Source organism: Scyliorhinus canicula, chromosome 2 (assembly GCF_902713615.1).
Source record: "Scyliorhinus canicula chromosome 2, sScyCan1.1, whole genome shotgun sequence".
Taxonomy (NCBI): domain Eukaryota; kingdom Metazoa; phylum Chordata; class Chondrichthyes; order Carcharhiniformes; family Scyliorhinidae; genus Scyliorhinus; species Scyliorhinus canicula.
The window spans coordinates 272,828,207-272,844,144 of record NC_052147.1 but is presented as its reverse complement, the minus strand read 5'-3'; the positions used below and the strand labels follow the sequence as shown (position 1 = coordinate 272,844,144).

General features: G+C 47.8%; 1 protein-coding gene across 1 annotated transcript in view; it reads left to right on the top strand.

The window, feature by feature from the left end:
• Positions 1-15,938, top strand: part of LOC119962143 (contactin-associated protein-like 5) — a 1,043,235-nt gene that overhangs the window by 772,780 nt on the left and 254,517 nt on the right. Inside the window, exon 18 of the mRNA XM_038790068.1 lies at positions 7,885-8,124. Coding sequence (XP_038645996.1) covers positions 7,885-8,124 — 240 coding nt within the window. The remainder of the gene's footprint in view (positions 1-7,884; positions 8,125-15,938) is intronic.

Genomic DNA, 15,938 nt, shown 5'->3' with positions numbered 1-15,938 from the left:
AGGAGCTTGGCGACAGCACTGGGGACATCCCCGCAACTAGAAGGTGGGTGTTTTGACCGGAGAGGGAACAAGTGCCCGCTTCTGGCAATGATCCCAGTGGGTCTGGGCTCAGGCGTCCAGTGCCAAGGCGTGCATGTGCAAGGGCATGTTGGATGACACCATGAGGGGTTGCAGGGGATGTGAGAGTGGGGGATGTCTGGGGGATCTGTATGTTGGGGTGGAAGTCCTAGCTGATTGTCTCTCCAATTCCTTACGGATATCACACTGTGGATGATATAATGCACCCCGCAGAGGCTGCCACCGCAGTGCTGCTGGCAGATCAGGTGGCCATATGTGGAAGAAGATGGCGGCATCAACGTTGAAAGAGGCTCGAGGTGGCAGCCATGTGCAGGGACCCACCTCACACCGTGAGGACCCGGCTACCCATCAGGCCACGGTGGGACCCAGAGTGAGAGGGGCTGGCGATGCCCCTAGGTGTACAGATGGCGCTGGTCATTCGAGCAGATGTGCCACAGGAGGCTCCACCTCAACATGGAGATGGTGCAGCACCTGAACCTCAGAATCATTCCAGGGCTTGAGTGGGGACTTACGCGGCATATCCCAACCAACAGCCCATAGATGCCGTGTTTGCCAACTCATCTGTACAACCCAGTGAAGGTTGTTGAGCTTGTTGCGGCACTGTGTGTGGTCCTCCTGCTCACACTCCCCTGCCACTGCCTCCCAGGCCACACTGTGGCTGACTGTCTGACCCCCTCGGGGGAACTGAGTGCCCTGTCTCCTCAGCGTCCAGAGTCTGGCCCGGTCAGCAGCCTCGAGTCATGGCGTTGGCCTATGCGGTGGGATGGCTGCGTGAAGTCTGGGGTTTGCTCTCCGGGACCGGCTTATGTGCTGTTCCTCTTCGTTAGCAGGGAGCAGCCGACCGAGTGCAGCGCCGGCAAATCAGCTAGCGGGACCCGCAGGGCCTTGATAAGTGGCCCAGTCAACGTTAGATGCCAGCGACTGCCTTGCTGGGTCGGCTATCGTGAAATCCCCGCTTACTACCACACTTAGAACAAATTTGGTTAGATCGCGCCCTATGACTCTAAAGTCAGTTATCAAGGAGTCTGTTTGCTTTACAATTAGTATTGTGATGATGGACCTATTGGACAAACAATAGTGGTGGCGTCAGGAAGTTGGTGGTGGGAGAGGAACACCCCCAGGAATAAATCCGACCAGAGTTGGCAACTAGCTGTTAGTTGAGGAAATGTTTTTCAGACAGCACAACCCACTGCTCAAACATTCGGGCAGCAGGGTAGCATGGTGGTTAGCATAAATGCTTCACAGCTCCAGGGTCCCAGGTTCGATTCCCGGCTGGGTCACTGTCTGTGTGGAGTCTGCACGTCCTCCCCCTGTGTGCGTGGGTTTCCTCCGGGTGCTCCGGTTTCCTCCCACAGTCCAAAGATGTGCGGGTTAGGTGGATTGGCCATGCTAAATTGCCCGTAGTGTCCTAATAAAAGTAAAGTTAAGGGGGGGGTTGTTGGGTTACAGGTGTAGGGTGCATATGTGGGTTTGAGTAGGGTGATCATGGCTCGGCACAACATTGAGGGCCGAAGGGCCTGTTCTGTGCTGTACTGTTCTATGTTCTATTTATTCTCCTCTCGCCTCTGGTGCATATGCCAATCAGCTGAAATCTGTGCCCCCTCTTTACCATAAGACAAGAAGACCATAAGAAATAGGGGCACAATTAGGCCATTCGGCCCATCGAGTCTGCTCCGCCATTCAATCATGGCTGATATTTTCTCATCCCCATTCTCCTGCCTTCTCCCCATAACCCCTGATCCCCTTACTAATCAAGAACCTATCTATCTCTCTTAAAGACACTCAGTGATTTGGCCTCCACAGCCTTCTGCGGCAAAGTGTTCCACAGATTCACCACCCTCTGGCGGAAGAAATTGCTCCTCACCTTTGTTTTAAAGGATCGTCCCTTTAGTCTGAGATTGTGTCCTCTGATTCTAATTTTTCATACAAGTGGAAACATTCTCTCCACGTCCACTCTATTCAGGCCTCGCAGTATCCTGTAAGTTTCAATAAGATCCCAGCTCAGTCTTCCAAACTCCAAAAACTCCAAAGAGTTCAGACGCAGAGTCCTCAACCAGTTCTCATACGACAAGCTCTTCATTCCAGGGATCATTCTTGTGAGCCTCCTCTGGACCCTTTCCAAGGCCAGCACCTCCTTCCTTAGAAATGGGGCCCAAAACTGCTCACAATACTCCAAATGGGGTCTGACCAGAGCCTCATACAGTCTCACTGCTCTTGTATTCTAGCCCTCTCAATATGAATGCGAACATTGAATTTGCCTTTCTAACTGCTGACTAAACCTGCACGTTAATCTTAAGAGAGTCTTGAACATGGACTGCCAAATCCCTTGGTGCTTCTGATTTCCTAAGCATTTCCCACTGGAAACAACTGTTTCTGATTTTGTCCATCGAACACCTCATGGTTTTGAACACCTTTATTCAATCTCCCCTTTACCTTCTCCACTCTGAGGAAACAACCCCTGCTTCTCCAGGCCCTCCACATAACTGGACTCCCGCACCACGGGCTGCCAAGCAATTTTTTTTTAGGTGGGCGGAGGGGATGTGTCAGGAATACGGAACCCTGTAAAATCCACCCCGATGATGCTAATCCAGACTCTGCAGCAGACTGGTGCAAATATCAGTATAGACGTTGGCAGTAAGTGCCCTGTTAATAGCAGTTTTTCATGCTTGACTCGCACTTAAGAGTGGATTAAATGCAGCGTGAATGTTTTACACCTGAGCCATTGCATTTGCATTTCGCTTTGTCCTGTCTTCACGAAGACGGGGGCGGTACGGTAACACAGTGGTTAGCACTGTTGCTTCACAGTGCCAGGCTCCCAGGTTCGATTCCCGGCTTGCGTCATTGTCTGTGCGGAGTCTGCACGTTCTCCCTGTGTCTACGTGGGTTTCCTTCCACGAAGGACGTGCTTGTTAGGTGAATTTGACATTCTGACTTCTCCCTCGTACCCGAACAAGTGCCGGAATGCGGCGACGGGGGGCTTTTCACAGTAACGTCATTGCAGTGTTAATGTAAGCCTACTTGTGACAAAGATTATTATTATTTTTATTATTAAGATGTAGCTAAATTAATTCCCGGGAAGTGAAGTAATGTATTAGCTGGAATGTACGAAGAGACGTGAGCTTTCACGATATTTTAATGTAATCAGTGGACTCAGAGGCCGTTTCTGCATTTCCAACATGAAGAACCTCCCAGATTTAAGCTTGTCCAGATAAAAGTGACTCGGAGTCACTGAATTCCTTTGACCTTGTTGGGATATTACTTCAGATCTGGAACTGATCTGGGGCTTGTCCACGGACTGTGTTTGGAATTTACTGTGCCGAGATAGATTAACCAGTCTCGATACTGTCAGATCTCAGGCAACACAAAGATGAAAGGCCCCAAGCTTTCAATGAGATGAAATGGAGTGAGTAATCCGATCTATTTCAGGAATGATTTGTTTTGAAGATATCTGGAAGTGAATACTCTATGCAAGCCCACTAGTTGTCGGACTTTTATGTTATCTATCATGTTAACATGTTAGCACTGTTGCTTCACAGTCTGCGGAGTCTGCGCGTTCTCCCTGTGTCTGCGTGGGTTTCCTCCCATGAATTAGCATTCATCCCTTCTGCACTGTAAATTCTAAATTCTAAATGTCTGTTGTGGCTTGTCTTGTCTCTGAACCACAAGCTCCTGAGGTTCAAGTCCCACTCCAGGCCTTGAGTGCATTAAAATGAAGATTGGCACTGTCCTTGCTCGGTGCATGTAACATATCCCAGGGCGCTACAAAAATAGGTTATCTGATTGCTATTACATTGATAACCACATTCATGGTACCAAAAATATGTTGGTGGTGTATGGATCTCAGTTTGTGCGACTGTCACAACTGAAGCACATTTATTCAGATTTGGTGGACGTCAAAGTGTTTTGCGATGCCTTTAAACCGCACCACGGAGCAGAAGCTACCACTTTTTTTAAAAAAAAGTGTAATAAGGATGGCTATTCGAATGTCAGAAGGTGTGTCCAGTTCACTCCCAGTCTTAGGGTGCTCACTCATTCACCCTCACCCACTCTGAGAGCGGTTGAGAGTGCTTGTTAATGTGTAGGGATGAGGTTGAATGAGAGCCCTGAGATGGGAGTGAGTCAGAATCACTCATGCGCTCTTCCCTCTCTCTCTCCCTCTTTGCTTCCCCACTTCCCCTCTCTCTCCCTCATTCACATACATGCTGTGTTTTCTATTTTGCCTGACCTGGATGGCTTGGATGCATAGTGTTGAATAAAGAACACAAAGCTTTGTTAATAAACAAAACTATAAATGTATTACACTACTAACTAAGATTCGTTCACATTCCTAAAGTAGAAGGTTTCTCTATTAAACTATGCTACCTCTAACTAGCAGAATTTCACAAGTACAACTGCTTTCTCTCATGCCTCACTATCGTATCCAGCTCCCTCCTAACTCGTGACTCCCAGAATCCCCGGGGTCACATGATATATAAGTGACTGTTCTGTGGTTCCCTCGAGTGGTAAGAAGCATTATCATTAACTTGTTAACTCTTCACACCCCACTCAATATACATATCATTACAATACACATTCATCTCTTTCTCCCTCTCTTTCACACATTCTCCCATATCACTCTCTCCTCCCCCTCTCTATCTTGCCTTCACCCTCTCGCTCTCTCCCCTATCTCTCACTCTCTTCCTTGTCCCCCTCTCTCACTCACTCTTTTCTTCCCACTCTCCCTCTCACTCTCTCCCTTCTTTCTCATTTCCCACCCCCCCCCCACCCCCCCTGCTTTCTCTCCTTTCTCTCACCTCAGACTAGTCCCTCTCTTTCCAACTCTCCCCCTCACACTCTCCCTCCCACACCCCCCACTCACTGTCACTCTCCCCTTTAACTATCCCCTTCAACTGTCCCCTCTCTCACTCTCCTGCTCCCACATCCCCCCTCTTTCATACTTTTCACTGTACCTCGGTACGCTTGACAATAAACCAATCCAACCAATATTCAGCAGGTTGTTGCCTCAAGACAAATAACCACCCCAGCCTTTCTGAAGCAGCCCATATTGTTTCTCTCAGTTAGAATCTGGCATCATTAGCCCTGGTTTGTGTCATAATATCCACTCATGTATATAATGAGATGCAGACAGGCCGTGATTGACACACAGGATAACCAATGAACACACACGACACAGAACAACCAATCACCAGACAGGACACCACCACTATAAAGCCCACAGGGCATTAAGGGTCTCTCTCTCTCTCTAACAGGACACGGCTGGGGAGATAGTCGCAGTGCACAGGCCAATGAACATCATCACCATGTGATAGAGAGCTAATCTGGTCAAGCCAGTAGGAGGTTATCAGTTAAGTTAATAGAGTGTCAACCCACAGCAGATTATGTACAGCAATCAACAAGTTCAATAAAACAGTGCTGGACCATCTCCTGTGTCGGAAGCCTGTTTCACGTTTTACTGCATCCAGTTGCAGTCGATGTTAGACCAACACAGATAACACATCAGTTTGCTCCATACCTTTTACATGAACACAGGACCACTGCACAATCATTTGGCCACAGATAGGTGGACAGCAAATGTTGCTGAACAGTTATCTCAATCAAATATATCTCATTGCCTTGAACAGACACACACACAAGGGCATTCAGGTGACAGTTTAACTGATTAAATGCAGTTCAATCTAAGACACGGAGTATAAACTATTAATTGTAGATAAACCAAGTTACATGCACACAGCTAAAGTACATTTTGTCCTTTTCAATCCCTTCTAATGATCTCATTACCATGATTACATTGCCTTAATTAGCTCAGTACTATTTCTGAACACTTACTTTCAGAGATTTCATTGTTCTCTTTAACTGTGGATTTGTCCATTGCCTGTGCCCTCTTACATAAAACATTCTTTACAATCCCATATTCAGCAGAAAGCTATTTTAACCCACTGTGTGATGGTTCAACAGACTCCCAGGATATTGAAACAGAGAAAATAGAAGTAGGAGGAGGCCATTCGGCCCTTCGAGCCTGTCCCATCATTCATTATGATCATGGCCGATCATCCTAATCAATAGCCTAAACCCGCTTTCCCACCCCCCCATAGTCCCTCTATAGTAGGAATATCCTTCCTCAGATAAGGAGACGAAAACTGCACACCATGGGCGCGATTCTCCGCTCCCCACGCCGCGTGGGAGAATCGCGGGAGGGCCCCCCGACAAATTTCACGCCCCCCTCGCACCCCCTGTGATTCCCCCCCCCCCCCCCCCCTTACCTCTCAGAAGAATCGCCGCTTGCCGTTTTTCACGGCGACCTGCGATTCTCCGACCCGGATGGGCCGAGCGGCCTGTCGTTCGCGACCGTTTCACGACAGGGGCAACCACACCTGGTCGCTGCCGTCATGAAACGGGTGTGGAGATGCCCGTTTGGGGCTTGTAGGGGGCCTGGTGGGGAATGAGCACCACGACTGTGCTCGGGAGGGGACAGTCTCAATCGGACGCACTATTTCCCCTCCGCCGCCCCGCAAGATCAAGCCGCCACATCTTGCGGGACGGCTGAGGGGAAAGACGGCCACCGCGCATGCACGGGTTCGAGCTGTCAGCGTCATGAATTCAGCTGCGTATGCGCAGGTTGGAGCCAGCCAACCTGCGCATGCGCGGCTGACGTCATTAGGCGCGCCGGCCGCGTCATTCCCGGCGCGATGCCCCGGCGGCCGAGATTTACGGAGCGCCGCTCCTAGCCCCGCCGGGAGGAGAGAATAGGGGGCGAGGAGCGGCCTCCGAGGCCGCCGCGAAACTCGGCCGAGTTCACGACGGCCCTCCCGATTTTTCCCGGGAGCGGAAAATTCCGCCCAATATTTTAGATGTGGTATCACCATGTTCCTGTATAATTGCAGTAAGACATCTCTGCCCCTGTAATCGAAACCTCTGCAATTAAGGCCAACATACCATTTGCCTTCTTTACCACCTGCTTCACCTGCATGCTTACCTTCAATGACTGGTGTACAAGGACACCCAGGTCTTGTTTCACACTCCCCTCTCCTAATTTATATCCATTCAGATAATAGTCTGAATTCTTGTTTTTGCCACCAAAATGGATAGCCTCACATTTATCCAAATTATACCTTATCTGCCCATTCATTTGCTTATCCACTCAATTTGTCCAAATCACACTGAAGGATCTCTGCATCCTCCTCACAGCTCACCGTCCCGCCCAACTTTGTCATCTGCAAATTTGGAGATAAGAAGGAGGCCATCCAGCACATTGAGTCTGCACTGACTCTCCAAAAGAGCACTCTATCTGAGCCCACTCCCCTGCCCTAGCCTTCGTAACCTACACGTCTTTGGACACTGAGGAGCAATTTAGCACAGCCAATCCACCTAACCTGCACATGTTTGGACTGTGGGAGGAAACTGAAGCACCCGGAGGAAACCCACGCAGACACGGGGAGAACGTGCAAACTCCACCCAGACAGTTACCCAAGGTCGGGATCGAACCTCGATCTCTGGCGCTGTGAGGCAGCAGTGCTAACCACTGTGCCAACTCAGGGAGTCAGGGCTCTTTTTTTGACAGATATCTCACAGGTTTTGAAGACTATTTTGATTTTTGAATTAAATGGAGCTCTGTAGAAGAAAGAAAGCCATTCACAAGCTGGAGGCATTATATAGAAAATAGGAAAAGTTGGTATAAAAGAAGAATTGTCCAATTTTATCTTTTGATATTATTTTTCTTTCTTGCTACTGTTATTTCATTTGGGCTTACCCTCAGACATAGAAAAGTGCAACTGGAGGGATTTCACATGCCGTTTGTTCTAATTTCAGGAGGAACAGCCTCGAGGCAGAAAGGATTCCTTGGGTGCATTCGGTCCCTGCAATTAAACGGGGTGACTCTTGACCTTGAGGAAAGAGCAAAAATGACCCCAGGGGTGAAGCCAGGATGCCCGGGACACTGCAGCAGTTACGGCAACCTGTGCCACAATGGAGGCAGATGCATGGAGAAATACAGTGGCTATTCCTGTGACTGCAGCCACTCAGCTTACGATGGACCGTTCTGTAAGAAAGGTAGGATGTAATGTTCTAGTCTCGCAAATGCTTAATTCAAGCTGGACACTGGGCTCCATGAATAGCACATTGCTCATACACAATGCAATTTAACATTATTGAACGGAGCAATGTAATAGCTGTTGGTAAAAGTGTTTATAATGGATGTGTTAATTTTTCACAAGAGCAACATTACTTTGCAAGGCAAATCAGATGGTTAATTGAACACGGCATGTACTTTACAGAAAATAATTTGCAAGCAGATCATTGCTGCTTGTTACTCTCACAGGGTGATCAGCTACAAGAGTGTGCATTACGTACAACTTGGGAGGTCCCTCAAATCTAAGTCATGATGATCACCTTACGAAAAGCCAGCAAGAAACTGGGGCTGCGCCACAGTGTGTGGGAGAGGAGAAAGGAGCTAAAATTGGAGGATGTTACAGTCGGGGCATTCCACCATACCTCCTCGTACCTGATAGCATCGTCAGATTCAAAATGGCTTTAGTATTTTTGGGAGACCATTAGCGAGGTTAATCATATCGTCTGCTGCCAATATATTCATGGCACCAAACAAACTGAGATGCAAGCCAGTCATCTTCCTAAATAGATCTCCCAGCATCATTGGCTGGCAGTGCTTGGTATCTCAATGGGGCAGCACGGTAGCACAGTGGTTAGCACTGTTGCTTCACAGCTCCAGGGTCCCAGGTTCGACTCTCGGCTTGCATCAGTGTCCGCATGGAGTCTGCACGTTCTCCTCGTGTCTGTGTGGGTTTCCTCCGGGTGCTCCGGTTTCCTTCCACAAGTCCCGTAAAACGTGCTGTTTCGTAATTTGAACATTCTGAATTCTCCCTCTAAACCTGAGCAGGCGCCGGAATGTGGAGACTAGCGGATTTTCGCAGTAACTTCATTGCATTGTATATGTAAGCCTACTTGTGACAATAAAGATTATTATGTCTCCTGTGAGGATCATTTATTCATTTCCACGGGTGGTGGAGTCACCTCGCTGGACCTATTGGTGTTGTCTACATGGTTCTCCAGATCTCCCATCATAGATTCAACAGAAAACCTTGAGGCATGGGGTGGGGTCAAGGGTGCATACAGGGGTAGATAACCGTTTTAAGGCATTTCTCCCACAGGATCGTTGATCCTCCACTGGATATTCCATGCATAGACTTTAGTGTAACCTGACGCTTAATATCAGAGAAGAGGAGGGTAGACCATTAACCAAGGAACTCAAAACCAAGTGCTAGGTGTCCAGTTTGTCTTAGCTTGTTCCTTGATATCATTCCACACTCAGAACCTGTGACTTCCCGTTACGTTTCAAAATAGGACTGAGAAAGTAACCAGTCAACCTTCTAAAGGATATAAAATACATTTACGTGGATTCAGAAAGATGAATTAGAACTGCTTGCAAGCCTTGTATTCCTGATTTAAATAAGAACATTTTTTCCGGCTATTTTCCACTTGGCACTCCTCAAGGATGCATAGGAAAATCTCCCAATCCCTTGATCAACATTCCACCATCACTCGTTCACTGTTTATACCTCTCATTGCTATTTCTGGGATTTTTGCTTCATGCAAAATGGCTGCCACATTCACACAGAACACCAGTTACTGTACTTTGAAATTTTCCTTTGGATCTGGGTATCACAAGCAGGGTTGGAATTTAATGTCCATTCTTCAGTACCCGGGTCAATGGACACGAGACTGGCTCGGTTTTAGTTTTCATACAGGACCACCCCCCATGCGGTGACTGGGGTGGCTCCCGCAGAACTCCTAAGTGGGCTGCACTAAGAGGGGCTGTTTAGCACACTGGGGTAAATCGCTGGCTTTGAAAACAGACCAAGGCAATCCAGCAGCACGGTTCGATTCCCGTAACAGCCTCCCCAAACAGGCACCGGAATGTGGCTACTAGGGGTTTTTCACAGTAACTTCATTGAAGCCTACTCGTGACAATAAGCGATTTTCATTTCATTTCATTTTCATTTATGGGCCGGACACTTCGCACCCGCCTAAGCATGGTTTTCCCGGACATTGGTGCAAAAATATGCCGCACACAAGAACGGCAGGGATGTGGTTTTTCTCCGTAACGGCCAATTCGGCAGTTTACACCCGGTGACCCAGTGTTCGTTCGGAATTTGGCTGGTGGTGCCCAGTGGGTCCCTGGCGTAATCCTTTTCCAAACGGGCCCTATCTCTCACCAGGTGCAAGCCCAGGGTCGTCTCCAGCGTAAACATGTGGACCATGTTCGGTCCGGAAGACTATCCCTTCCAAAGATTCCCCGCCACAGGAGCTCATTTCTACAGCCTCAGAGACCAGACACAATGGAAAGTATTCCTCACAATCTTCCTCTGGTGCCTCACTCAAAGCCTGCACAGGTCGTGACAGAACCGCGTGGAGATAAAGACGGCGAGATTACGTAGGCAGAAGACTCTGACTCCGAGATGCGACACAAGACACCTGAGAGGGGGGATCCTCGGGCCCACGGGCTGTGGATGTAGAACCGTTGCGCCGTTCATCACGGAAACTCCGGTCTCCATCTCGTTACACGCCGCCCGATCCAGCGCCTCGTGAAAATGGTGAACGACCTGCGGCAAAACGAGTCCGACGCCCTCCTTCGCCAGGTCTTTGGCGATTCCTTGGACTTTGGAGAGGGAGGGATGTTATAACCTGCCTGCTTACCATTGGCTGGGGACTAATGACAATGCCACAATCCTGTGGGAGTATGAGCTTCCCCAATGAGGGGGGGCGAATAAATCATTAGCAGACTAGAAGGCAAATGGAATTTTGTCCTTCATTGCTAGAGGGATGGAGTTTAAGACTAGGGAGGTTATGTTGCAATTGTATAAGGTGTTAGTGAGGCCACACCTAGAGTATTGTGTTCAGTTTTGGTCTCCTTACTTGAGAAAGGACGTACTGGCACTGGAGGGTGTGCAGAGGAGATTCACTAGGTTAATCCCAGAGTTGAAGGGGTTGGATTATGAGGAGAGGTTAAGTAGACTGGGATTCTACTCGTTGGAATTTAGAAGGATGAGGGGGGATCTTTACATAGATAGATAGAATTTACATAGAATTTACAGTGCAGAAGGAGGCCATTCGGCCCATCGAGTCTGCACCGGCTCCTGGAAAGAGCACCCTACCCAAGGTTAACACCTCCACCCTATCCCCATAACCCAGTAACCCACCCAACACTAAGGGCAATTTTGGACATTAAGAGCAATTTATCATGGCCAATCCACCTAACCTGCACATCTTTGGACTGTGGGAGGAAACCGGAGCACCCGGAGGAAACCCACGCACACACTGGGAGGATGTGCAGACTCCGCACAGACAGTGACCCAAGCCGGAATCGAACCTGGGACCCTGGAGCTGTGAAGCCATTGTGCTATCCACAATGCTACCGTGCTGCCCCTTATAGAATGTTTCTTATAGAAACATTTAAAATTATGAAGGGAATGGGGCCTCACGGTAGCATGGTGGTTAGCATCAATGCTTCACAGCTCCAGGGTCCCAGGTTCGATTCCCGGCTGGGTCACTGTCTGTGTGGAGTCTGCACGTCCTCCCCGTGTGTGCGTGGGTTTCCTCCGGGTGCTCCGGTTTCCTCCCACAGTCCAAAGATGTGCGGGTTAGGTGGATTGGCCATGCTAAATTGCCCGTAGTGTAAATGTTAATGGGGGGATTGTTGGGTTAGGGGTATGTGGGTTTAAGTGGGGTGATCATTGCTCGGCACAACATCGAGGGCCGAAGGGCCTGTTCTGTGCTGTACTGTTCTATGTTCTATGAATAGATAGGATAGATGCGGGCAGATTGTTTCCACTGGCGGGTGAAAGCAGAACTAGGGGACATAGCCTCAAAATAAGGGGAAGTAGATTTAGGACTGAGTTTAGGAGGAACTTCTTCACCCAAAGGGTTGTGAATCTATGGAATTCCTTGCCCAGTGAAGCAGTTGAGGCTCCTTCAATACATGTTTTTAAGGTAAATATAGATAGTTTTTTGAAGAATAAAGGGATTAAGGGTTATGGTGTTCGGGTCGGGAAGTGGAGCTGAGTCCACAAAAGATCAGCCATGATCTCATTGAATGGCGGAGCAGGCTCGAGGGGCCAGATGGCCTTCTCCTGCTCCTGGTTCTTATGTTCTGATGACTCCCTGCATAAATAGAGCTGGCCAGTTTGGAACCACCAGAGAGAGTGAGGAGTGAGCAACAAGGGAAGTTGCTGCTGCTGTTGTATATATAAGTTATTGCAAATAAATGTTATTTCTTTGCAGCCTGAAAACTCGTGCTGGGATCTTTGTGGCCCTCACAAAACAATCAATGCACAAAGATTTATTTCTAGAAAGGTGATAGAATTGAAAAGTAAGGAAGTTAGGCTAAACCTCTGTCAAACCATTGCTTAGACCACGGTCAGGTACTGTATACAATTCAAGTCGCCACATTCATAGAGGCAATGGAGTGAGTCAAAAAGAATTCAGAAAGATGATACCAGAAAAGTGGGGTAACATTTTAATTCTTTCATGGTATGAGTGTGTCGCTGGTAAGGCCAGCAGGTGTTACCCATCCCTAATTACCACAGAACTGAATGGTTTGCTCGGCTATTTCAGAGGGAGGTTAAGTGTCAACCATATTGCTGTAATCTGAAGTCACATTAGACTGGACCAGGTAATGATGGGAGGTTTCCTGCCTTGACGGATATTCATGGATCAGATGGAGTTTTACGATAACCGACGATAGCTTCATAGTTACCACGAAGGAGACTGATACTCAATTCCAAAGTTCCTTTTTGAAGAATTGAATTTAAATTCCACTAGCTGACGTGGTGGGATTTGAACCCTTGTTCAGAGAGCATTAGCATGGGTTGCTGGAAAGCTAGCCTGGTGACATTACCATTGCACCACAATCTCCCCCGCTTTGTCTATACGGATGAGCAGGCTGGGTTTCCTTTCTCTCGAAATGAAAAGGTTAAGGGGCGACCTGACAAAGCTCAATAAAAATTATGAAAGGTTTAGTTGAAGTAAACAGAGATCAAATGTTTTGAGTTGAGGAGAAAAGTAAAAAGAAAAAACCCCAGAGGAAATCAATGTAAGATAGTCACTGAGAAAGTCAGCAGGGAATTCAGGAAAAAAACTCACTTGACCTGCAACTGTTAAAGATGTGAAACTAGCTATCACAAGGAGTGGTTGAAGAGAATAGTACCGATGCATTTGTGGGGAGGTTTTCTAAGCACACAAACGCAAAGGGAATACAGGATTTTTCTGTGAGATTTATTTGCGAAAAATCGGGAAGAGGCTTGGGTGGAGCAAAAATGCCAGCATTGACCATTTGGGTGGAAATTATCTATTTCTGTGTTGTACATCCCATGTAATCCTATGGAACATGTAATAACACTCCTGTGAAGATTTTAATATGTTCAGGTGCTATATAATTTCAAGTTTTTGCTGCTAACACTGCTAAATTCACAAAGGATTTCAATACATTTGTTAGCCGTGATCTGGCATGTAAAATCTCAAGAATTAGGGGGGGATTCTCTAATCTTGGGGCTAAGTGTTGACGCTGTCGTAAATGCCAGAGCGTTTTACGCCAGCATCATCTGACCCCTAGGATGAACGATCCTGCGCCGCATAGGGGGCCAGCACAGCACTGCAGAGCCTCACGATGCTCCAGCTGCCGATCCGGGCATCAGAACGGGCGCCGCGGGTCCACGCATGCACATGGATTGCCTTCTCCGCGCCTGCCCCGGCGCAACATGGCGGAGAGCTACAGGGGCTCGGCGCGGAGGAAAATAGGCCCCCACCAGAATAAGCCCGCCCGCTGATTGGTAGGCCCCGATCGTGGGCCAGGCAATCGTGGAGGCCCCCCCGGGAGGGGGGGGTCGAATCTCCCCCCCCCCCCACCATGCCGCCCCCCGCAACATGAACGCTGATGTCCCACCGGGTAGGACCACACATGAACGGCGCTGGTGGGACTCAACCTAACTCAGCGGGCAATCGGCCCATTGCGCGCTGGGAATCGCCGGGGCGGGAGGCGCTCTACTGGCGCCGCGCCAACTGTGCCACCGACAATGCCACCAATTCTCCGGTGACCGGAGAATTGGCAGACCGGTGTCGGGGCGGCATCGCGTGAATCCCCCCCCCCCCCCCCCACCCCCCCCCCCCCCGGCAATTCTCCGACCCAACGCGGGGTCGGAGAATCCCACCCCCGATTTATTACCTTAACTCTCCCTCAAGATCTTGACTTCCTTCCTTCATAATATATGCTGGTTATGGGCATCCAGTAACTAGCCTCTAAATCTCAGGGACATGCCTCTGACTTTCCTTTTTAAAAGATTTGAAACCATATTAGCTATTTCTCGGTCCTTTGCGACAACTACTAAATTTGATGCACCTCGCAAAGTTTTTAAAGTGATATTCTGTCCTTTCCTTCCCATTTATTCTGTCACGTTTCAGAAAAACCTAGTGCGCTAGAAGCCTTTGGATATGTCAGTTTATTTTCAGGCTGCTATCTTTCTTCATTGATTCCAATCCATGCCCTACCATTTTAATAGACTGCTTTACAACATCTCTGGTGCAAACTATTGTGAAATGATAATTGAAAACTTTTATCTTGCCTACAAGCTCCCTTTCCATTACATCTCTGACATCCTTGAGGGATCTGTCTTCTTTTTTCATACTTTCTCTTGTCTGAATATACCTCAATAATCTTTTCTTCTATTCCCTTAATGTCCATTGTAATTTGCTTTGCAATTGTTGGCATCTCTTTCAGTTTACTGCAGGAATGTAATTGCTTGTCTCTATTGTTATTCTGATGTTCAGAAACAACCTTATTGGAATTTCCCAAGCCGTGAATTTTTGTCAGGAACACATTCAGACACGAATGCGGAAACACGCCAGTTTTTCCCCCTGACCCTCAAAGCAGGCAGTTAGTGGGGAATTAAACTGAAAGATGCTCTTGTTGTGGTTAATTGCATGGAAATTATATGCTTTCATTGGGTTCTATTCTAATAATACAGTCAGTTTGGCTCAAGAATCAATGGTAGCAACAAATTGAGAAATGGTAATTAATCTCTTCATCCACAGACATTCCCTCCTAGATTAGCGTCTTTGACTAGATACTAATCCAGGTACAAGCAAGTAGCTGAAATTAGCAGCCAGGTCTTCAGCACGCCTGGGTACAAACCTCTAGAACGCCCTCATGAAAGCTCACCACCTCTCTCCCCTCCTTTCAAACTATTTTTAAAATCTACTGCTTTCCCCAAACTTTTGATTACCTGTCCTAATATCTCTTTCTGTGACTCAGTGTCAGGTTTTGTTTAATAACGCTGCCTGTGCAGGGCCCTGGGATTTTCTTTAACCGAGTTTGAGATGCGATATAAACGTAAGTTGTTGTGAAGAATAGCTTGTCAGTTTGTGACCTCTACGATGTTTAATTATGTGATGGTATTTACTCTGGTCATTGATGGAAGCTGGAAGAATAACAAAATCATTTTTAAAAATTCTTATATGGCACATGAGCATCGCTGGCGAGGCCAGCATTTGTTGTCCATCATTAATTACCCTTCAAAAGTGGGTGAACCACTTTTTTGAACTGCTACAGTCTGTTTCCAGGAGCACGGGTCACTTTGCCCCAAATTACCCGAGTTTTGTTTGGTTTACCACCAGGGATGATGGTGCTGTTCTTTGCTTTATAGATTTAAGCTCATCTCTTGCCCAAGTAAAAGTCTGTTTCATCATGGCAATAAACACCCTCAATCTTCAAGAGAGCAGTAGGCTCTCTTTGGTTTCGAAGGCCCCGTTTATAGATAGGAAACAGAGCGTTGCGTCACAGAGTCACCCAGACACGA